Raw genomic sequence first — 22,195 nt, forward strand, 5'->3', positions numbered from 1 at the left:
CAATGACCTTTGGCATGCTTATGAGCCATATAGCAAGCAAGTGCATGAAAAAAGAAACAATTCAAAATTGTAAATAGTGGTTGATTTATTAAAATATCTTTGCACATGCACAAATTGCACTTTTCCAACTTCTTCCATTTTAGGGTAAATCTAGATACCAATACCAATAACTATCAATGTTTTAAGACCACCATGCACTAGTCCCAATAGTTTGGATTCCAAATTTTCAATCCGTTTTGGTTTTCAACAAATCAAAAGAAAGTTATGGAGCGTTCCCTCAAATGGGTATGCATCACTTTAGCAGCACATCGGAGGCCCATTAAACCATGCATAATGATCTCATTTAGGTGTGTCCTTGGGTTGAGGAGAAGCTCACATAGTGTACTCCATGGAGACTGTAGACGCGGAGGTAGAGGCAGAGGTCCTGGAATTGCGTAGGACCAAAGTCGGGATTGAAGACAATCTAATTGTTCAGATTGTGGAGGTAGTTGTCGATGGGGCGACTATGGGCAGGGAGATCGCGAAGGAGTAAGAGGAGGAGGTGGTTGAAGTGGACTGCTGCTACGACGACGGGATCTAGAACTGAGCCATACATGTCGTTGAATGACTAGAGGCAGGAGCAAAATCCCTCCTGTCATCTCTTTGTCGGAAGTTGTACTTTGGAAAGTTGTACAACATATAGGGGTCCTTCTGCTGGAGTTCTCTGAATTCGGCCCAAGTCCACATCATCGTTCCGTGGGCATATACAGGGGGTGGATTCGGTGATCGACGTGGGCACTGTGGTAGTATCACCAAAATTTCTCCAGCTTTAAGAAGGGGAGGTGCCATCGTGGCTATAGATCGGTATCTGCATCGATCGTTGGGACTGGAGCATCGAGGGCGAGGTTGTATCCTCCTCTTGTGTGCTTTGGATGCGCGCATTGCCAGTCATCAAAGGGTTGCATGATAAATTGTGTGAGGGGGCGCACCTCTAGGATTTTGTATAGGTGGAGGTGGGAGCCCTCGAGTTGGCGCTTCCAATGATGCATAAGCGCACTGTCTGGGAGCTCCCGAAATGACTACAAGGCAAGCGCCATTGGACATCTTCAAGGGGGGAGGTAAGAGGAGCTGGCGGAACCTCGTCATCTGCAATGGGCATGAGTTTCGGCTCTGCTGTGCCTGTTGGAGTTCACTTTGGCTGCCTGGACAAAATTGGCTGCCTTGAGCAGCGTGTTGAAGGCCTCATCAGGAAGGTCGACTGGAGCTGTAGAGGAGATGGAAGGGGAGGTCCCGTGTCATGTGGTGGTGGTGTTAGAGGCATTAGAAGAATACTCGGGCAGTGTTGTCCGAGGGAGGGGAGGTTGGATGGCTTGTTGGGTGGGTTGGGCAGGATCCAAAGGAGGTGGTGGTGGAATGTCAGCAGGAGGGGCGATAGAATTAAGGAGGGTGATGGCTTCTTGGCCTTCTTCCTCGGTAACTTCCTCGAGGTATGCTACATGAATAGTTTCAAAATTGCTCACCAAGGACTCAAGTGAGTCTTGGAGAGCTTGTAGCACCCTGTTGAAGAGGATTATTATGCCAAGGGGGTTGTATGTGGTGGACTAGAATGCCGCAAGGTGCCCTCTCAGCCAACATGTGGCTATAGCCACCTGGTGCCCTATATTGGGGTGCGCTACAAAATTATAGAGCCTCTGCTAGGCTTGGCCATGAAGAGGAGGAGGCGCTGATGGCGAAGGATGTCATCTCCTGGGCTATTGTGGAGACCGAGACATAGGGCGCAGCAGGAGTGGCCAGCTTGGCTTTGGCTCCTAGATGGAGGCCAATGGTGACTGTTCCGTCACCCTGGAGGTCTTCGATTAGGATGGGCTCCTCCTGAACCCATTTGCCCATGTTCTGAGGTTCTACCTATCGAAGTCATAGTTGTCGGCTCATGCATTCTTGCATCTGGAGGTCCTCATATTGTGCGAGCAACTAGCTTGGGTCCGGTTGCACCTGGTTGGCCGGAGTGGCACTGGGCATTATCTTTGCTCTCTTGGGCTTGCCCTCTGTCTCTTCTGGCTCTGTCTGCGTGGGCCCTGTGGTGGCAGATTTTTTGGCCAACCTAAAGCTGACTGGTGGATGCTGCTGCAGCAAGTAGTAGAGAACCGACATGTAAAGCATAGGATGTCGATTACTTCCCCATGCATCTTGAGGTCATCCCTCATCTGGCTGTAGAAATAGTTTGCCCAATTTGTAGGCTGGGGCTCCACGAAGCGCAACAGGATATTGGGCAAGATGGACAAATGGTGGTCTGTGTGCTTGACTTGCATGAGCCATTGCAAGGCTCTTGCCGGTCTTTCCACCTCACTAACTCACCTAGACTTGGACTTGATGATTATGAGGAATGTGGTGTGGACGAACGCCGTGCTGTCGCATAGCGTGTTAGAAGCCACGTAGAGTAAGTGTCTAGCTTGTGTTTTACCTTGGATGCCAGAGGCACATTGACGTTGGGCCTAGTTGTTGCAGCGTGGTCCATTTTCGTGCGAGAAGTGGGTTCTTGTGTGACTGCCCTTAGCGCAGACCCTTGCTTTCGTGAGTATGTCGGTGCCGTCGGAGATGGTACGATCGCAATTACTTTCAAGGGTTTGCCTTCGAAATTGGAGGGAGGTTCTTGTGTAACACCTCGCAGTGGAGGGGTCAGTCCTTGCGATGTTCCCTTGCTGCCCTTGGCGATATTTCTGTTGAGTTGGACTATTCATGGTAATAGAGCGCATTCGAGACTTTGGAGCTGGTCTGCTGCATTCGGTTCGTCGGTAGGTTCTTGTGGTTCTGCATCTTGGGCTGACACAGGTTCTTGTGTTGCTGCCTTTGGAACCTTCACGGCTTGTACCCTCATCTTCGGGACCCAAGCGACCTTCTTGCCTCGGCCGTCCAAGTGTTTGGTGCTAACATAGCTGTTGCGGGGGTGTGGCATTGGAGGAGGTGGATTGGAGCTTGAGGCTCGGAGTGCAAGCTGGCGGTGTGGTCTCCTTTTGGTAACGAATGGTTTCGGAAGAGACGTTCCTAGGGCAACTAGGGTCTTCTATGTTGTTTGGACTTCCTCTGGGCGTTGGGTCCAATTAAAGTGACGTTGGGCACAGAGGATGGTCGCTTGTACTTTCTATTCATGAATCTCCTGAGTGGAGGATGGTAGTGGTAGTGAAATGGGCAATGGCACCGTTTTACCATTGCGGCTGGCTTTCTTCTCCCTTCGGGGTTGGACTTTTGTTGGGGTGTTGGAGGTGGATGGTGCTTCTGATCCGCCCTCTTGTGTAGCTTCGTTGTCGTGGACCGGCGAGGGTGGAACTGAAGGAGCAAGACTTGGTCCACATAGCGGGACTACCGTCGTTCTACCACCATTTGTGAGTGAAGTAGTTCGGGTGCGCCAGTCAATTTGACAGTTCACGATATAGCACCAGATTCTTCCCAAAATAATATGTTCATCTATTGCTTCTGTGGGGAGAACATAAAATCGTATTTATACCAGACTTAAATTCACAAAACCCAAGGTTTCTAGGAGTTGGCCGTTTATAGCTCTTACTGAAGCGACACTGACGGTTAGGGGTACCTGTAGCTTTTCCCATACCTCGCGAGAGATGAAGTTGTGGCTCGCTCTTGGATCTACGAGTGCTTTGATGCGCATGAGCAGAACCTACAGTTGAATAAGTAACCTTGATGGCTCCACTGTTAGCTCATCCGTTAGTTGCATCTATTTAGTCATTGCCTTAAGTAGTGTCATTTGCTTATGCTGTCGGAGCTTAGCGTCATGGGCTCTGGCTTTCTCAATGGCCTGGCGTTTCATTATGGCCACCTCGGCCTTGAGTTCCTTTTCTCTATGCACGGCTTAAAGGGTGGAGAGAGTGAGTGGCCCGTAGTATCTTTTTAATTTGCTCCCGTTAAGGTAGCCATCCATTTGTGTCCGTCCCATCAAGGGTGGTTATTCGACACAACCCTTGGGGAGTGATCACAACCATGTGATAGGGACCCATACCTCGATACTTTAGCTTGCATTTGGTATTACGAACACTGTATAGGAGTGCCAAATCTCCCTCTGCCAGCTCCTTGTTTTTGAGGTTGTGGTCGAACCACTTTTTACGTCAGGCCTTTTCTACCCAGAGATAGTAGGCTGCACGCAACCTTGTCTCTTCCAACCTTTTGAGGTCAACTAGCCGTTCTGCTAATGCATTCTCTGTAAGTCTTTCCTTATTAACGGTAAGACAAGATTAGGCACTAGATATTCCATTAGGTTGAAGGGGGTAAAGTGTGTGGCCACTTTGTAGGAGGTTCTCTAGGCCCATGGCGTTGCTATGAGCTAATGGGCAGCATCAACCGTAGACATGTGGTTGGAGGAGGATCAGTTGCTCTTGATTGTCTGCTTTTTATACACGGATTGCCGTATGTCAGTATGCCTCGTCTTTTGTGCTTTCCAAATTCCCCATTATGCTTGCTGGGTAAAATGAACCAGAGCAGTGATTAGTCACTGCGTCACCGAGCAATGGGAGCGAATTGCAACAATGGCAGCAAGCGCGAAGAGTCCCGAGAGATGATATCCGGCGGAATCCGCAATGATTTCTTTCTGGCATTGGTTTTCGTCAACCTGACAGCAGAGAGAGACTTCAGAAATCGAGGCAGATGCGGAGCACGCAGCCTGCAGGGATGACTTTTATGGATCGAAACGGAGCGTTGGGAAGAGGAGGATGCGTCTGATTCTGATTCTGTGACCCGTCCTGTCATCCAAGAAGCGAGAGTGACGGGCGGAGTCAGGCGAAGTCAGGCGGAAGGACTGTGGGAGCATTGGATGATGGAAGAGTGTGGGAACATGTGATCAAGAAGTACGTTTATATTAAGGTGCAAGGTAGTTGAGTCGAGAGAGAAGAATTTGGAGAAACTTGATTAGTATCTGTCGAGCAACTTCTGTCCAGCACTTGCGTGCAATGGGAAGTGCTGCGGGCAATCGATAATCGCAGCGCACGTGCTAGACAGAGAAATTGAGAGAAATCCAAGAACGAAGATGGGACGGAGAGACGGTGAATCGATGATCGGGGACAGAAAAGCAGGATGATGATGGATGAATGAAGAAGAGATGTGAGCAAAGCAAGCGTAATGATATGCATCTGTCCAGAGAGGGAGAAGAAATGAAGAAGTGATGAGTCGTGCTGATTCAGAAGGCAGCTGGTGGAGAGGAAAGGTCAACAACACTGAAACTGAGAAGCTATTATTCTGTTCGTTGGAGCTGGTTGGTATGGTTCGTCACCTTCTCCAGCTGCAACGCTCATCATCCACCTTTGCTTCTCTCTCCCATCATCCATCGCCCTCTCCCTTTTTCTCCTCCCTCCTCGCCACTCTCACATTTGACGCACCTCTTCAGCTCACCCTCTCACCTTCGCTTCCCTTCCTCCTCTCTGCCTCGCACATTTCTTCCCTCCCTTCCACCTTTTCGCTCCTCCTATCGCACATTTCCAGCCCCCTCCTCCCCTTCCGCTTAGCATCCTTACCCGCTTTCCCATCTCCCCTTAGCGTCCTCCAATGCTAACTTGCAGCCCCTTCCATCCGCCTTCACCCTTTACCATTCCGCGTTAGATTCTCGGCTCAGCCTCTTCTGCCTTCTCTATAGCATCCATAGCAGTCTTCTTCTCCAGGGACTCCATTCATCCGTGCGTCGCATTCCACGCACGATGCCGCCCCCGCAGGGATCTAGCGCTTTTAGTCTTTCTGGATTGAAGTTTGTGGCGTTGATGCTAGCCATTGGGCTCGCTGCCTACGTCTTGGGTCCTCCCCTTTATTGGCAGTTTGTCGGAAGCGCAGCAGATGCTCGGCATGCTGGAGCTTGCACTCCCTGCCTTTGTGAGTGCTTGTCGGAGAGCGAGTCGATGTTGCTACCGGGTAAGGTTTTGTTTCGTTTTGCGCTGCTATGCGCATGCGTACATATGTTTATTCTTTCTCGGAAAGTTTGAGATGTCTGGTAAGAATATAAGATACAGCAGCAGCTGCATTTTATCATTGACAATGTCCGTTTGGAACGTTGGATGTCCGATTTTCTTGTCACAAACGGTCGCAATCGGAGTCTCTATCTTACCAATATTTTAGTTTAGTTCCGCATGACCTTGCGCTAGGAATCTGTGCCAAATTTTATTGGCCTGATCGTCTCCTTCGTTCATTTCGAGTATGACCGCCCTGTTTTCCTTAAATCGGGTTGAAAAGGCTGGAGTCTGGAGATATCCTTCGCAGCTTGTAGCTGATGCAGCCGCGCTTCCCCTAGCCTTGAACAGAGGCGTAGCAAGTGCGCTCCCTGAAGCACGGTACATTAATGATCCCTAAACGACGGAAAGAAAGCCCCAAAAAAATCCACTTTGACAGATCCATTATGTCTCTAATGGGAATAGGATTCACACAGCAATTTCTAGGATGTCGAATTCTATTAAAAAAAGACCTAGCTCAGATTCTAAGAACAGAAGGGGCCTTATCGGCAACCAGGAAATCGCACAGTGTGATTCCCATGTTTCTTTTGTAGTTGAAGTGGGAATAAACATTAAGTGGGCACTTTGTTGGGTTTCTCTTTGGTGGTGCTGCAGCTGCTGCTGGTTGCTCCATTAGCTCTAATCTCAACCACATGTAAACCTGGATCTACTGGTCGAAAAGAATGCATTTGATTTGTACACCTACATGTGGCCATGGAATCATCTTGCTTCAGCTGTAGTATGATTGCTAGCTTGGTATGTTACCTTTCTTTACTGTACTTCAAGAGTTCTAATACACGTTATTCTGGTTTTTCTTGAACAGGCTTTGGCAACACTCCATCATCAGGTACATAACTTCTGTGCGTATAAAATCTATTACTGTGCTTTTGGAGGAGGGTTTGTGTAGGCTCTCCAGTCCTGTAAATCCATGTGCTTCTGTCAAGTACGTCCATGTTGAAGCTTGCATTTTTTGTTCCTATGCTACCATTTGGTTTACGAAGGCCTTCAAACTTATGTGTCTGCAACTGATTATTTTAGGTACCTAGGAGCCCCCGCCCATGCCCAAGATTTGTAGGCAACAGATTCCATGAAAGTTGGAAAAAGTGCATTTCCAAATTTAAGGATTTACCTAGGAGATGTCACTTTTTTGTTCCAGAGAAATGTATCTTCTATTAACACTTTGAGTAGGAAATGTCATGAGTGATTCTGTCATGACACATTATTCAGGTTGTATGCCAAGATCGTTGAAGGGCCATAAACTAGGCCAGATTGACACATGGGCCACAGACTCCTTTGTCTGCCTACTCGTGTCTAGGAAAAGCCAAAAATGCAAGATTCACACGCATGTATCCTCCGGAGGTCAACCTAGCTTTCCGATCTGCCCGTCATAAGAAGTCATCTATAACCGATCCACGGGCATTGACCTGAGCTAAGCAATGTGAGAGCTTGTCCGTGGTGCCTCAGTCACAAGAGCAGAATGTCAGCAAAAAAAAGACGAAACGGGCGCGTGGATTTGGAGCTTCCGTGCTCAGATATCTAGGGTACTCCACAATTGACCAAGATATTGCCAGGATCTCTTGGCCATACAAGGACCTCAAGAGAGATGAGGGAAGTATCCAAGTGACAATCCGACTTGCTCCCCAATAGCAGGAGACCTTCAGCTCATGCTTGATAGCGCAAACTAGAAGAACAGCTTCCTACACCCTCACTAATAAAACCAACGTCAGGGTACTATGGCAAACCATGGGACCCTAATCCCACTCAATTGTGATCTTGTCAAACGCCAAGGCAGCAAGCTTCAGGAGGCATCGGTCGAACAGGGAGGGCTATACAGAAAAAGATGTTGAGGCAAAAAGACCTCCAATTGGACATTAGGTTCAGCTAGCGGTCAGGATTTCTAATTTGATGCTTTCGTCCAGCCAGCATCCATGCGCGTAGCGGCCTAGATTCATCGCAACGCTTATCGCTGGCCATCAAAGCAGGCTAAAGTCTCAAGTTGAGCACTCAACGCGAAACCCACAGCCGCCTTCGTTACTCTGCAAGAGAGTCGACTTCAAATCACCATAGTTGGGGTCTCACTTGTTTAGCCAAACATAAATTGGGTGCTCACAACCCGCAAAACGACACCTGCAAGTATCACCAACAGTTTCAAGGAAGCTGTTGCAGGAACCCAAAGAAACTTTATTTGTGTGCCACAGCAGCCCACAACCATAAAACCCTCCAACGCTTGTAGAGCTTTTTCTATTCTCCCACAATTCTCAACAAATGACTCTGATACCGCTCTCTGTAGGTCTGCTCTCCAACGATGTTCATCAAATGCCTCCGATACCACACATTGGTTAGCGTGAAAAAATCCTTGCTTCCAGTATGTCATCGAAAGTTCGATGTCTCCAATCTGGTATATTAAACTCAATTTCATTTTCACGCAATAGAAATTCCACTTGACCAAATCATAGGTCCTTTATATACCAAGATGAGCTGCACTAGGCTGTTATGATAGTCATATGTCATCCCTATCAGGTATACATATCTTGTCCTTGGGGAATAACGATCTATTTCAAATATAGTGGTTTCTAACCTCATTCTTAAATATGGCATTCTTAACATCTTGAGAAATCTTATTTGCTCTCGAGCTTCCCAGTTGGATTTATCAAGATATCTATCGGTCTTGCATAGGCCTTCTCTAGAAGTATCTATTGGTCTTGCATTTAGAGAGTAATAGAAAGCAGATTCATTATCAGCAAAACTTACTACAATCTTGCTTGATGCATTTGCAACTTGACTTTCTTAACTTAAACTGGTGAATAAGAGAGTAATCTTTGCATACTCTCTAATATGTTACAAGGAAATATTGTGTAACCAAGAGAAGATTTTACATGGCTCAGCATCCTAGGTATCGACGATTCTAATACTTGTCTAATCTTGGAATACGTATCCCGTCTCTGAGGTAACATGACCATGGTAAAAGGATCCAATGTTTAAGGAAATTCTTTAGCAAACAACGTCCAAGATTCTCTTCTCAAATTTGTATATTACAGTACCCCCGTATCTAGATCAACCTTTTGGAAATTCTCTAGCTAGTTTTATAAAGATTCTCTTCTCAAATTTGTATACCCGTATGTAGATCAATCTTGTGGAAATAAAGAACACCAGTTAACTCATGTATGAGGTCATTCATTCTAGGCATTGGATTTTTTCTTAGTTATGTTTAAACGTATGTTATTCACTACAAGATTGGCGCATCCCACGGGTATGTACTTGGTCTTATATGACCTTCAAATACTTTGTAATTTGCATCACAATCTCATCTTCTTGTCTATTACTCAACCCATAAGGATTCATGACGATACATTATGTATTTGGACGATCTATCTTCTTAAAGGTTACCACCTATGAGGCAACTCCTTCGAAACCACGTTAGCATATTCATTCTTTATTCTTTTCAAAGTTCTTCCCTTCGTCATATAGACATAATTTCAGAGTCTCTTGAGAATTGTAAATCAGAAGAAATAGAAAGGACTTGATACAAAAGATTTTGAAATTTGAATCATGTATTACATTGAATACTTGCTGATAATTTACAATATGAGGGTGGATTTAAAAAATTACTTTGAAAATGTATATCTATACCATTTTGGATAAAACTGTGTCTTCCAATTAATCTTCAACGTATCATTTTTATTAAAAAAACATTCCACCTCTAACATCAAGTCTACGCTATGAAAATAAAACTTCTACATAATCTTTAATTTGTAGACCGAGATTTGGACATATTCAATCCCAAATCTGTCCTTCATCCAACGCTATCTGAACTCTATAAAGGTGATCACCAAATGCGGTTGGGATTTTCAGTCCTAGAACAAGTTTATTGTTAATGAAATCATGAGTTGATCCAAGATTAAAAAGGATCCAGATTTGTACGATTGGACATATTCTAGTCTTGCCATTTTTCATTCATGTTAATTAAATCATTAGATTAAAAAGAAACCGTTGGTTTTGGGAAAGTATGAAAGAAATGTTCAAGAGCAAAGCACTGAAGGCACCAATACATCTTGCATAGCATGAAAGACAAGTGGTAAAGAACTCATAAGTTAATAGTGGCAACATTAGGCTGATTCTAAATTTGAACTTTGGAAACAAAAAGGCAGGATTTCTCTTCTTTTTGAACGTAATGGGCTTGACTTTTATCTAAAAGTAGAGAAAAGTTTTATTTCTCCTATTAAAATCAAATGAATTTTTCCATTGGTTGAGGGTTTGTTTTTTTGTAGGTGAACACAATTGTATCTTAGAAATCTTCATGTACACATCTTTTAAATATGAAATCTTATAGTCTTGATAAAGATCTATATGAGCTATTAAGAAAGAAACAATCGCACTGGTTTATTGTCTAGTAGTATAGTCACCAGTCCAGTTTGAATCACGAAATGCATAGATTTGAGAGTCAACCTGCCCTGCATAGATGCAAGATTCTAAGTGTCTTGCAAGTATATGAAGTGCACTTTATTGCATTCCTATGAATGGCCTTTGGACTATGCATATATCTATTCACCTGTGACACCTCGTATTGAATCTTAATATGTGTGTTGCATAGTTAAATCAAGCAATAGACAGCTTGTCTATAAAGAGTGGCATCAAAAGGTTCATTGCTGTTATACACAGCTTAAGTCCAGGTTCGACCGGGTTGCAATTGGCTTACAATTCCGCATTTCGAACCTGTGTAACAGCTCGTACATACCTGGACTGTTTCATGACTATTCTCTCTTTTGAGTGCATAAAATTTATATATTTTTGTGGACATGAAGAACAAGATTTTGTGCTATTGCAATAGCACTTTGATTGTTAATGAGAATAGGAGTAGGGGTTTGCATACTCCCATGAGGATCTACCATCAATCTCCTGAGCCATATACACTCAATGGTAGTTATGAATGTTTGCCCTAGACTCAGCTTCATATGAAAAGATGGCTACAATGGGATGGTTTAACTCAACCAAGATAGGCATGAGCTAACCAAGAAAAAAGCAATTCCTAATGGTGGATTGTCTAGGATCATAGTCACCAGTCCAGTTTGAAACACTGAATGCATGGAATAGAGAGCCAAACCCCTGGTATATACAATCCGAGATGCAGGGTGTCCTGCAAGTATATAAAAATGCACTTTATTGTATTCCCATGAATGGCCTTTGGACTACATATATCTGCTCACTTGTGACACCCTGGATTGAACGTCAAGGATGTGTGTTGCATTGGTAAATCAAGCGGCATCAAAAGGTTTACAATTCTGCAATTTGAACTTGTGAAACAGCCCGTGTATAATATATACACTTGAACTGTTTCATGATTATGCCATCTTCTGACTGCATAAAATGAATTTCCAAGTAATATTGCAACCTCCTCAAATCTGACATCTCAAATGAGGTTTCAAGATCATTTTTGAATTCTGAATGTCTGTCCTCATTTGTTCCTATGAGCAGCAAATCATCCACATAAAGGATGACTATCAAGAAATCCCCTTTTGTCTCTTTTGGTATACAGGGTCCTTTCAGTTGGACTGTTGTTGAGACCCTGGCTAGTCAAAGTGTGTAGTTCTCATAGCAGGCTTGTGGAGCTTGTTTCAGCCAATAAAGTGCCCTAAGCAGCTTACAACCAATGGGCTGTGCAGCCTCATGAGTGGTTGAGGGAAAAGGCTGGATTTTATAGGCTGGGTCTGTAGTGACCAGACATGCGGTTGAGTCAGGCAACCTGCTCATGTGTTGGCCTGGGGTGCTCTGATGTGGCCGACTTGTTGATGTGGCAGTACAGCTGGCTGTGTCCTGTTCTGCTGTCTGTGCACGTGGCAGACTGTGTTGACTGCCTGCACGCTGGTGTATTGGTCGTATGCTGATGAGGCAGCCTACATGGCTGTCTACATGGACCTGTTGGCTGCTTGCTGCCCTGATCTGCCTCCTCGCTGTGTGGCAACCCTTGTTCTTCCCTAGATCTGCAAGCTGTTGTGGACAATGGTTACGGGGGCCTTTAGATGCCTGTGACATACGACCATAGATGATGAGATCAAGGTGACTACCTTGAGTTGTTCCCATGTATAACAAGAACAGACGAGATAAATGTCACCAGCCAGATATGATGATGATGCTCCTCCACGTACTTTGTTCGTGCTTGAAAAATCTTGAAAATGAGTAGTGCTGTGACTATGACAATAAGTGGGCTGTCTTGTCTTGGCTTTTGAAGTGGCTGTGGTTGCAGTCATCTCCACTTCATTGGATGAGACAGCAATGGTTGGCTGTGTCTCCATGCATACATCTTTAAGCATGCAATGAGAGAGGCCCAATAAGAAACAGTACACATGTGAGGAATTGGTCAACATAGTCACCAGTCCAATGGGAATCATAGAGCCCCATTGCCTACACGAATTGGAAAGTACTACCTATTTGGCAGCTTTCCAAACGAGTGGCGTTTGGGCTGAATGCAGATTTCCTTGGCATACCAACAACATTTGCAAGGGAATAAATCAAAGAATGTCGATAGATTCACTGGCCTTTGGCCTGTCTGTAAACTTTCTGGGCATATAAACAACATTAGCTAGATTTGAGCTGATAAGTCAAGCAATGCCACACAAAGTATCATGCATTTCCTCCTCGTACTCAAGCTGCAAAGCTTGTGTCATGTCTCGGGATGTGGTGTTGTTGGTTTGTTGTTCCATTCTTGCATGTCGTCAAGTTTTTCTAGCATATTCATCAAGACAACTTCATCTTGTCAGTATCCGACTCCCAAAGAGCCATGAAGCAAGCCAAGATCAGTGATCTCAATGGTGCAGCTTTGACGGCTGCAATTTCTGATTCATTATTACTAGGGATAACTATGTTATCGACGTCATCGAGAAGAAACACCAAATCTAACATTTTATGTAACACGCACAAATTACCTTTCTGATGGGCTGTTTTTGTTGTCAATCCCTGGGGGTTGTGTAACCCGCAAAGTGCCTTTTCAGCTTGCTTGGACTTCAAAGCCTTGGGCTTTCTGAGTATGTATTTCGACTGCTTGATTCTGACCAGTTTCTCATGTGGTTTCAGATTGTGAAAAGGTGGACCCTGTTTTGAAAGAGGATCTGGATAAGAACTCGCTCGATCTGCTTTCAGAGGAGCTGAAATTACAAGAAACAGTGGCTGAGGAAAGTCAGTTGCATTCTGATGCTGCATTGCTGGACGCAAAGAAGTTGGCTTCTCAGTATCAGAAAGAGGCTGAAAAATGCAATTCTGGAATGGAGACATGTGAGGAAGCAAGAGAAAAGTCAGAGGCAGCTTTGGCAGCACAGAAGAAGATCGCTGCAATGTGGGAAAAGAGAGCAAGGGACCTGGGTTGGCGGGATAGAGCTGAACATAAGAGTATATTCAGCAGAATTGGGCTACCCGGTGTCGATGGGCAAACTGAGTCTTCCTTCTTCGGAAGAGCAGCTCACAAGTTCAGATGATAATCTACCCAATCAAAAGGTATATAGCATTCTATATGCTTATGATCCATGGAGTATCGTTCAACACTTGGCATTATATTTCTTTTTGAAACCCGATGGGAAGGAAGTAGAGTGTTTGTGAGATTGACTTCCTCCAAGCCTTAAGTCCACATAATAGAACTTGATGCAATCTCATTAGGCACATTTGGCTAAATTTTGCTTGTCGTATTGTACTTGCATATTCATTTTGGCCTAACAAAAGGCCAGTATCGTATATTCCTTTCCCAAATATTTTAGATTGGCAAGATGTACATACAGAAATCTCGAATGATTTTTAATAAGTGATCTCTCTATCTGCTAGCCTTCATCGTGGCTGCATGTATCAAGCAAGCATTTAATGTGCTTGGGATCCATGAAGTATAATTTTCTTTCATAAACCTGATGAGGAGAGAGTACAATGTTTGTAGATTGACTTCCTCCAAGCCTTAAATTCACATAAGCCAACTCGATGCATCCATGCACAACACGATGCAATCTCATTGGGCACCCGTGCCTGAATTTTTATCGTATTCTTGTACTTGCATATTCCTTTTGGCCTAACAAAATGCCTATGTCTTCTATTGGTGATATTTCTCTGACAAATATTTTGGATTGGGAGGATGTGGATGTACGTATTGACAGACGCTGAGCGTGAAGCCTTTGTGTGCTCGAATGCACGTGCTCACCTGTGTGTGCTCGAATACACGCGCGGATTGGTGTAGGATTAGTTGGGGGGAGTATAGTTAGTTCCTGCAATGCACAATTTGTAACCTTGTCGGTGACTGTCTCTAGCTGAAAAATGACTGCATCTTTATGTGAAGATTTCGGAGTTTTCTTAGATATTTGTCCAATTATATGTGAAGAGGAGGAAAATGAAAAGGATTGTTCATTCATATGTTGCAGAGAATATGTATTACGTAGTGGAAAACATTCGAAATGGCATTCTATAGCAAGTGGAAAAGATCTTCTAGTCGACGTTCTCTTTGAAAATTATGTCACCAAGTGGGAGGGCAGGCCGCTATAAAATTCAGCAACAGCAAAATTCTCAAAAACAGGACATTTATACTTGGTGCTACCTTTTGCAATAGGTGTGGAGCAACAGTTGTGAAGAGACCCAAAAAAGTTCCCCCTTGCATCTTGCAACCTAGCTTTGCAGACTCTCCTGCCAGGTCATGGATGGGATGGGGTCTCAAGGCACTGACCTGAAGAGGTGCCAAGAAGATGGCAATGCTCTTACCCCATGGCCTACCGACCGTTGGGCCACGCATTCAAACTTACAGAGCCAAGAATTCACAACAAATCTGTAATCCTTCTATCTGCTCTTTGCAAGCTATTTGCTTGACCATTGAAGGTTCTTCCCTTTGTCCATTAGATTTTTGCTTAGTCTTGACTAGGATAAGGTGTCCCATCAAAGGAATTTGTTATTCAGACCTTTTATCTATCTTCTTGCAACTTCATTCCAATTTGATTCTATGTGGTGATATTTGCATTTGGTGAGTTTTTCCTTGAAGGTAGGCTCTTCACTTCAATTTCTCTTTTGCTCAATTAAGGGGCTAAGTTGAGTGGCAACAGCGCACAGAGAAAACACTCACCACCCCATGCCTAGATTTAAAATAGCTTTCAATCATTATACTTCCTAATCACAAGTACAATTATGTTGCTTTGAATAATTCGCCGCATCATGCCAACAATGTCTTATTTTTTAGGATTTGTATATATCCCTCTAAGCATGTGGAGTTCATCTGAATCCATTTTCATTCTTTTAATGTTCCTTATTTGGGGTTGTAAGCCTTGAAAATTCTCTATCCACTTTAAATTTTACCATAGACCATGCCCTAAAATTGCTATATATTAATAATCTGTATCTAAATTATTCCCTCTTTTATTAGGTCTATTTAGGCTGTACAGCCTCTTGGCTCCTCTCCTTCTCTTCGTAGCCACCTCCTCTCAACCTCGTTCTCTTTGCTCCCCTTCTTTTTACAATGGTGAAGCACTCCCCTTCCTCTAGAACAAAGCCATCTCTTCAATCTTGTATAGCTCACATTTTGAAGAAGTGGTGTTTGGATTGCTCAAGTGTTTAGGCTAATGTCGTAGGTTACACTTCAATCTTGTATAAAGGTCCACCAGTCAAGGTTTCAAGAATGGATAGAGCAATTAAAGAGAACCATTGGAAGGGTCACAGTGTTGGGTTCTTAATACAATAAAAGGACTCAAGAAGAAGGTTCAACACGTGTACGTGGCTCTAGACTATATATCAAGATTTCTCCTTTTAAATTGTATGTGTTGTTTACACTGTTATTTTTGCATTATGAAATCCTTATTTGTCCATTCTACTGTGTATGCTTATGTGTGTTGAGAGGCGGCCATATTGATATTGAGAGAGTAGAAGGGGGAGAGAGAGAGAGATTATATATATATATATATATAATCTCTCTCTCTATATATATATATCTCTCTCTCTCTTTCTAGAGAGAGAGAGAGAGAGAGAGAGAGAGAGAGAGAGAGATTAGAATATCATCATATTTCTCATCATCTCTTGGTTATAGTGCATTCCTTCCATCAAAGTCAAAACCCAACCCTTGGAGAGCCTTATTCGAACATTCAAGAATTTCGTTCAAACATTGGGTAGTTAATGTTCTTTGGACAGAGTCTTGTCTCCTTGACAAAGCCTAGATTTTTTTTCCATAATGCATGCTACCAAGTACCTCAAAGAAAAGGTGCATACAGAAGCCTGTGGCTACTTCCTCTTCCTCTTTCTCTTCCTGATCCATTCTTTGTAGATGCATTTAGAATAAAAACGAGGTTTGATATTCACTCATCAATGAAGTTTACTTTCAATTCAAAATATATGGATGTGTGTTGGTTCTTGCCCTCCATTGTATCTATTTACTTTTAAAATCAATCATTATCCAAAGAACAAAGACCATGTGGGTATGCAAGGGAGACCATTTTATATATAGTTCAAAGTTATACATTGATGATATATGCTCATGATTTATATCTTCTGGATAAACATGTACTTGAATGCACACATGGTACTAGAAAAATGGCCCAAGGCAAATAGGGTAATGTTTACTTGTTTTTTTTTTTAATATAAGGTAAAGGTAATAAATCGTGCATGCATACACACATGCATCTGTAGCTATGCACACACATGCATATCTATGCTTTACACACACATCTATACTACACATGTTTATGCTTATATTTCATGATTATGTTCCATCAAGTTAGATGCCATGTATATATGTTTGTGTTTATATATCATATTCACATACATGCACCTATATAAGTGCTTGGTTAGTACAATAACAAAATGCCCAATTACATGAGCTCTCTATCTATCTATCTATCTATCTATTATAATATGACGATACATACACACAACCACATAGAGAGAAAAAGAACATATATACATACTTACACGCACGTGTAACCATTCCAAACATAAACATATTTTTACACATTTTATTTTGGATGGAGTTACAAATATGGCTTCGGTCATTGTTACAAACGTTGCAGAAGTGATTCTTGATATCGTGATGTCAACCATCCATGAGCGATAATGTCTTCGACTGGTGAAACAACTCACAAGGGAAGGATCTTCCACATTAGGAAAAAAGGGAGCTCATTTTGGGGCCTTTTACGGTTTGGAAAAATAAGCTCTCAACCAATCAATAGAGGGCCAACGTAACGTTGGAAATTCACGAAAATAAGAGAAAATAGAAAAAAGAAACAATACTTTATGTAAGTACAAGCGTGCTACATTAATGTGGAGATTGGGTTTTTATTCTCACAAGATCTTTGGACAAGAAGATAGAATCTAGTCTGACATTTTATCTGACAAGGGCCTTCCCGCTTCCACCTTCCTTTGAACTTTGAAATGTTGTGCTGCCTTTCCTTCGAAAGGTCTATCATTCTATACCACTGCCTCATTGTGCAGCAGCCTCTTCTTTTCCAAAACTGCTCCCTTGATCCTGTTTGGCGTAGAGTAAGATGTTTCTTGTCAACTGTCTGTCTGCCCAATTTCTCTTTCTTGAAACTTCAATTTGTTATCTTGTTTACATTACTTTGCTATTATTACAGATTCAGAAGGTCTCCATGGTGAATAAAAACCATGGCCGTTCTTGTGGAAGACGCTCTGTGGATGATAATGCTATGAAGGCAGAATTATACCACACATCCTTACCCCGTCGACCTGCTTCTTCTATTTCTTCGGTAGAGAATTCAAGTACAGTCAAAACGGAAGGAAATTGGGAAAGGTTTAGTGTTTCGAAAGGAGCATGGGTGCTCATGCAACCTAGCAAAAGAAAAAGACCCCAGACAAAAAACATTTTCTTGGCATCATGGAAGGAAAGAGTACGAGATTTTAAAATCACCAGAGGGAAGATATCGGTGAAAGAAGTTTTGATTCAGCATGTGTACATGCATAAAGAACTTGTCTTGCGAGACTATCCAAATGATCTTCCGCAACACAGGCCTAATTGTATATTTTTCTATTGTGGTTTTTTTCTTTACGAGGTGTATGGATTTTTAAGATGAAGCTTTCTTTCTTTGCTTATTGACATTCTTGTGTTGTTTTATTTCATATTTATACCCTTCATCGTATGAGACATGCAAAACATCGATTGTATTCTGGGATTTATAGATGTTCTGCATGGATTGATAGGAGAACAACAATACCAAGGTCGATGTGCAACAGAGCTAGCTTAATCGGGTATATTTTTTACTGATCGTTTTTATCAGTTGCTGGACAATGCTAACACACATGGTGTGTTAAGGAAACAAGACCTTCCGGCATGGAATTCAATGGATTGGCCTCACCCACATTCTAGTGTTACAGAGGCATATAGGGCCAAGCTTTTCAAAGAAGTACAAAAAGCTCTGAGGCCCAATATTGCCACAAGGATAATAAAAATTTCTTTATGCATGCCTCTCACAGTTTTTGTGGACTTATTTAATACCTTTCCAGTGAAGGTTTCAAAAACAATGTTCACAGTTAAAGCAACAAGTTCAGCATGCATGCCACAATTTTTGGATAAAGGTTGGGATAAGAAGACATGTAGTTCAGTGTTTTGTGAGGTTGTCCAACCTTCTATGCAACTGAAGTACATGGTTGCATCACAAAATTTTATTTTTTATTTTTATTATAAGCGCAGTCGAATGCTAGGCAAAAAACTAGCCCCAATGGATCAAGATGAAGATTCTTTCGGTGCAAAAAATAAACTTCTTGATATTGATGTTGTTGAGAATGGTGATGTGCTAGTCAATATCTCATTCAGAGAATGTTGCTCCCTAGCTCAATTGCGCAATGACATTTTGTTTGAGACAGAAGGTTCTATTTCAAACAATAAAAAGGTACACCATCTGATTTATCCTAGTCTCATTAAGCACTGCTATTAGTTTACTTTACCCTATTGATTCATATTGCTTTTTTGCAGGTGCTCAAAAGAAGAGAGAGCTCAATAAAATGCAAAGACATTGAAAATTTGAAAATTGAGATAACATAGACTCCATAAACAAAGGTTTTGTATTCAATCAAGTAAAATTTTGTATAGAAGTGTTTAGTTGTACATGTAGAACATATTCCTAACATCCATTTTCTATTTATGTACAGCTTGATCCAGAGGCTGCTCTACATGGTCCAAGCTCTCCCTATCATCATTTTTTGGAGAATCTGTTTTCTGCTGCTCCATCTTGTCCTATACAGTATGTTGGTACTACTCCATTGTCTCCTCTACTACCCCAGGAGCATCTGTTTGCTGCTGCTCCATCTTCTCCTCAACAACATGAGCAGCAGGTTCTTGCTCCTGTGGCTTCTCCTCATCAGCACTAGGTCCTTATTCCTGTGGCACCACATCAGCTTCATCTGTGGCATCAAGGTGTATGACACCTTCTTGTACTTTAGAGCTCTCACCCAACTCGACAGTAGCTGATACAATAAGTTTGGGGGAGGCATAGCTCAAAAACTTCCAAATTGTATGAGCTCTGAAATTATATACATAGTTTGAGCTGAAGCTATCTTGTTTCATCTGTAATGGCATATGATGATTTAGAACACTTTGTATCACTATCAATTATCTTCAAGCTAAATGAAAATTATTTTTTCTTACAAGGTCTGGCTTTTCTTTCTCAAAATAGCTTGAAAGTAGATATTTGGCATTGATCAGCACTCTCCATCTGCAACTACTTGAATCATCTTGTTGTGGTGTCTGTACAGTTGGAAAGATATGTTAGAAAATGTTAACATCTGAACAAAATAAAATTATTCAATGAGTTCACAGGCATAGCATGAAATAGACATCAGTAGAGGGAACGACTTTTTACCTCTAGATTTATTGGCTCTATTGAATCCAAAAGAGAGACCTTAGGAGGACAATGATCCAATGCATCTAGAAGCCTTCTAATACAACTGCAATACATATAATTTAGTTAGTATGATATCAAAATAATGAAGTTTTAAGTTCAAAAAGCACACACAACACTTACAATTTCAGCTCTGTGTGTGTGTTTTTAAGAGAGTTGAATATAAAGCATTGCTTCTGCTAGATGTCAATAGAAACAAAACTCCAGTGGTCACTGCATAAGGAAAAAAGCATTAGGAAATCAAAGGCTACAAGAGTTCTCAATCTTAAAGAAGAATCTTAAAAGAAGCAGTCACCCACATACCTGTTATGGTATGGAAGTAGCAAAACATCAATAACTTCAAAATTGCAGTGTCTGAACCAGTTGGAAATACCGATGGGAGTTTCCTTTGCATCTCTTAACTTAGAAGAAATGGCAAGATCAATAATATGGACTGTATGTTGTACAGAGGGGTGAAGCCAGCTTCTCATCATGCTGCATAGGACCAAAAAATAATTAGGGTAGGGTATAAAGGAGGTACAAGGAGGATTGTTTTGCAAAAAATGTAAAATAATAGACACTTACTAGAGCATTGCAAGAATGATAGTATCTGAGCAATACTCATTTTTATGAGCCAATGCTGCCAAGCATGGTTTTGTCAAGTCAAAATCATTCACTGAAAATTCATCCTCAATATGGACAACTATATTAGGGCCCAGCTCCTGCAACCTTCTATGTATCTGCAGCTCCCTCTTTCCACTCTCCACATCTATAATAGATTTTGTTTCTTTTATTTGCTGCTTCAATGAATCCTCATAAGCAGCCTTCCCTCTGGTGTTCTTTTAGTGGGTTACTTCAACAACCTTAACCTCATCTACCTTCAACTTCCTTGTAGGTGGAATTAATAATATGCTCTCATCTTTATGTCCTGCCATTCCACAGGATGAACAAGCTTGTCATACCTCCATCTCACTCTGGACAAAGTGTTGAAGTCTTTGGCCATCAAAGTCACCCTGTGAGCATGAGCTGCTACCAGCATTGCATCTTCAAAATATTTTTCCAAGTAATCCTCTGCCATTTCCTGTAAGGAAAGAATGGCAGTCCTGTTCCATCTGAACCCAAGGTGCCAACTATCACATATTTCTTTCACCAGTCTTTGAAAACGTGCCTTGGGGATTGCAAAGCCTATAGCTTTCTGTTGCTTCCTGATCTCCCTTAGCACACCTGCACCATGATTCAATTTCTTGGCCTTTTGCTTGAGCAGGCTCATTGGCTTACCCTTCCTGCCATGTGCAGCTCTTCCCTTTGGAGGCACACTAAATTTCTTGGTACCTGCCCCAGCTGCTGTTGCTGCAAGCCCTGGCCCTTTGCCAGCTTTCCTTGCAGTTGACTTGGTTCTTGCCATCACTCTGACAAACTGCATACAAAGCAATGGAAAGAGATTACAGCCATGGAGAACATGGTATGACACAAAAAGGCAATCACAGGGGTGGATGAAGCAACATTGAAAATTTTGCAATAAAACGCGATATGAGGAGTTTGAAATTCCTAACAGGTCCAAATCGTGTTTTCCTGCAAATACCTGAAGTGACATGCTGGTGCATTCCTACAGTGATTTCTCTGTCTTTACAACTAAATACAATATGAATGGAGTTTATGCAAGAAGAGTACAGCCATGGATAACTATGGAAGTCACAAAACCAGAATGACAGGGGTGGATGAAGCAACATTTCAATATTTGTAACAAAACACGATTTCGGCTGTTTGAACTTCCTAAGGCCTTCTCCTCGCGTTTTGCTACAAATTCATGAGGCAGCATGCTGGAATATGCCTTCAGTAATTTGAAGGTGTTTGCATGTCCATGTAGGATGGATTGAGTCTATGGAAGGCAAGAAGTGTGCACAGACTGAAGGAAGAACCCATAAGTATAGTTTTACCCTCACATGCAATTATCACACTTGAAGATCTGCATTCCTACAGTGATTTCTCTGTCTTTACAACTAAATAAAATATGGACTGAGTCTTTGCATTTCCATGCAGGATGGATTGTTTCTATGGTAGGCAAGAAGATTGCAGAGACTAAGGGAAGAACCCATTAATACTGACCTGAAATCTATCTGTGGGTGTGCTGTGCTGCTGATGAGTACCCTGTGCTGGAGATGAACCTGTGCTGCTAGTCACGATGCTGATGTTGCAGAGTATCGAGGTAGGGAGGCAAGAGAGTTGAGACTGGAGGGCAAGAGGGCTGAGACAGGATACCACAAATAAGTGCAAAATACAAATAAGGCAGCTACTAAATTCCACACATGTGGAATGTAGTCGTTTTTCACACGTGTGGATGGGACCCAGATCTCTTGGAGTTTGAAACTTGGCACATGTGAAAGGTACACTTTATGCCTTGGAACTTGTGCC

General features: G+C 42.4%; 1 protein-coding gene across 1 annotated transcript; it reads left to right on the forward strand.

Annotated features, from left to right (window-relative positions):
• Positions 1–5,251: 5,251 nt before the first annotated feature.
• LOC147893922 (uncharacterized) lies at positions 5,252–13,836 on the forward strand. Its single transcript, XM_087386233.1, has 3 exons — positions 5,252–5,880; positions 6,778–6,801; positions 13,023–13,836. Exons 1-3 carry the CDS (start codon positions 5,673–5,675, stop codon positions 13,418–13,420), a joined length of 630 nt encoding a protein of 209 aa, XP_087242359.1. The 5' UTR covers positions 5,252–5,672; the 3' UTR covers positions 13,421–13,836.
• The last annotated feature ends 8,359 nt before the right edge of the window (positions 13,837–22,195 follow it).

The sequence above is a fragment of the Dipteris shenzhenensis genome, chromosome 15 (genome assembly GCF_047967505.1).
Source record: "Dipteris shenzhenensis isolate YYH24624 ecotype China chromosome 15, Dip_SZ_1.0, whole genome shotgun sequence".
Lineage (NCBI taxonomy): Eukaryota > Viridiplantae > Streptophyta > Polypodiopsida > Gleicheniales > Dipteridaceae > Dipteris > Dipteris shenzhenensis.

What these genes read in the sequence shown, in the direction of transcription:
- LOC147893922 (XM_087386233.1), top strand. Translation starts at nt 5,673, where the DNA reads ATGCCGCCCCCGCAGGGATCTAGCGCTTTTAGTCTTTCTGGATTGAAG. An exon ending in CGAGTCGATGTTGCTACCGG is followed by an intron (nt 5,881 to 6,777) that starts GTAAGGTTTTGT and finishes TTTCTTGAACAG; the next exon opens with GCTTTGGCAACACTCCATCA. An exon ending in TGGCAACACTCCATCATCAG is followed by an intron (nt 6,802 to 13,022) that starts GTACATAACTTC and finishes ATGTGGTTTCAG; the next exon opens with ATTGTGAAAAGGTGGACCCT.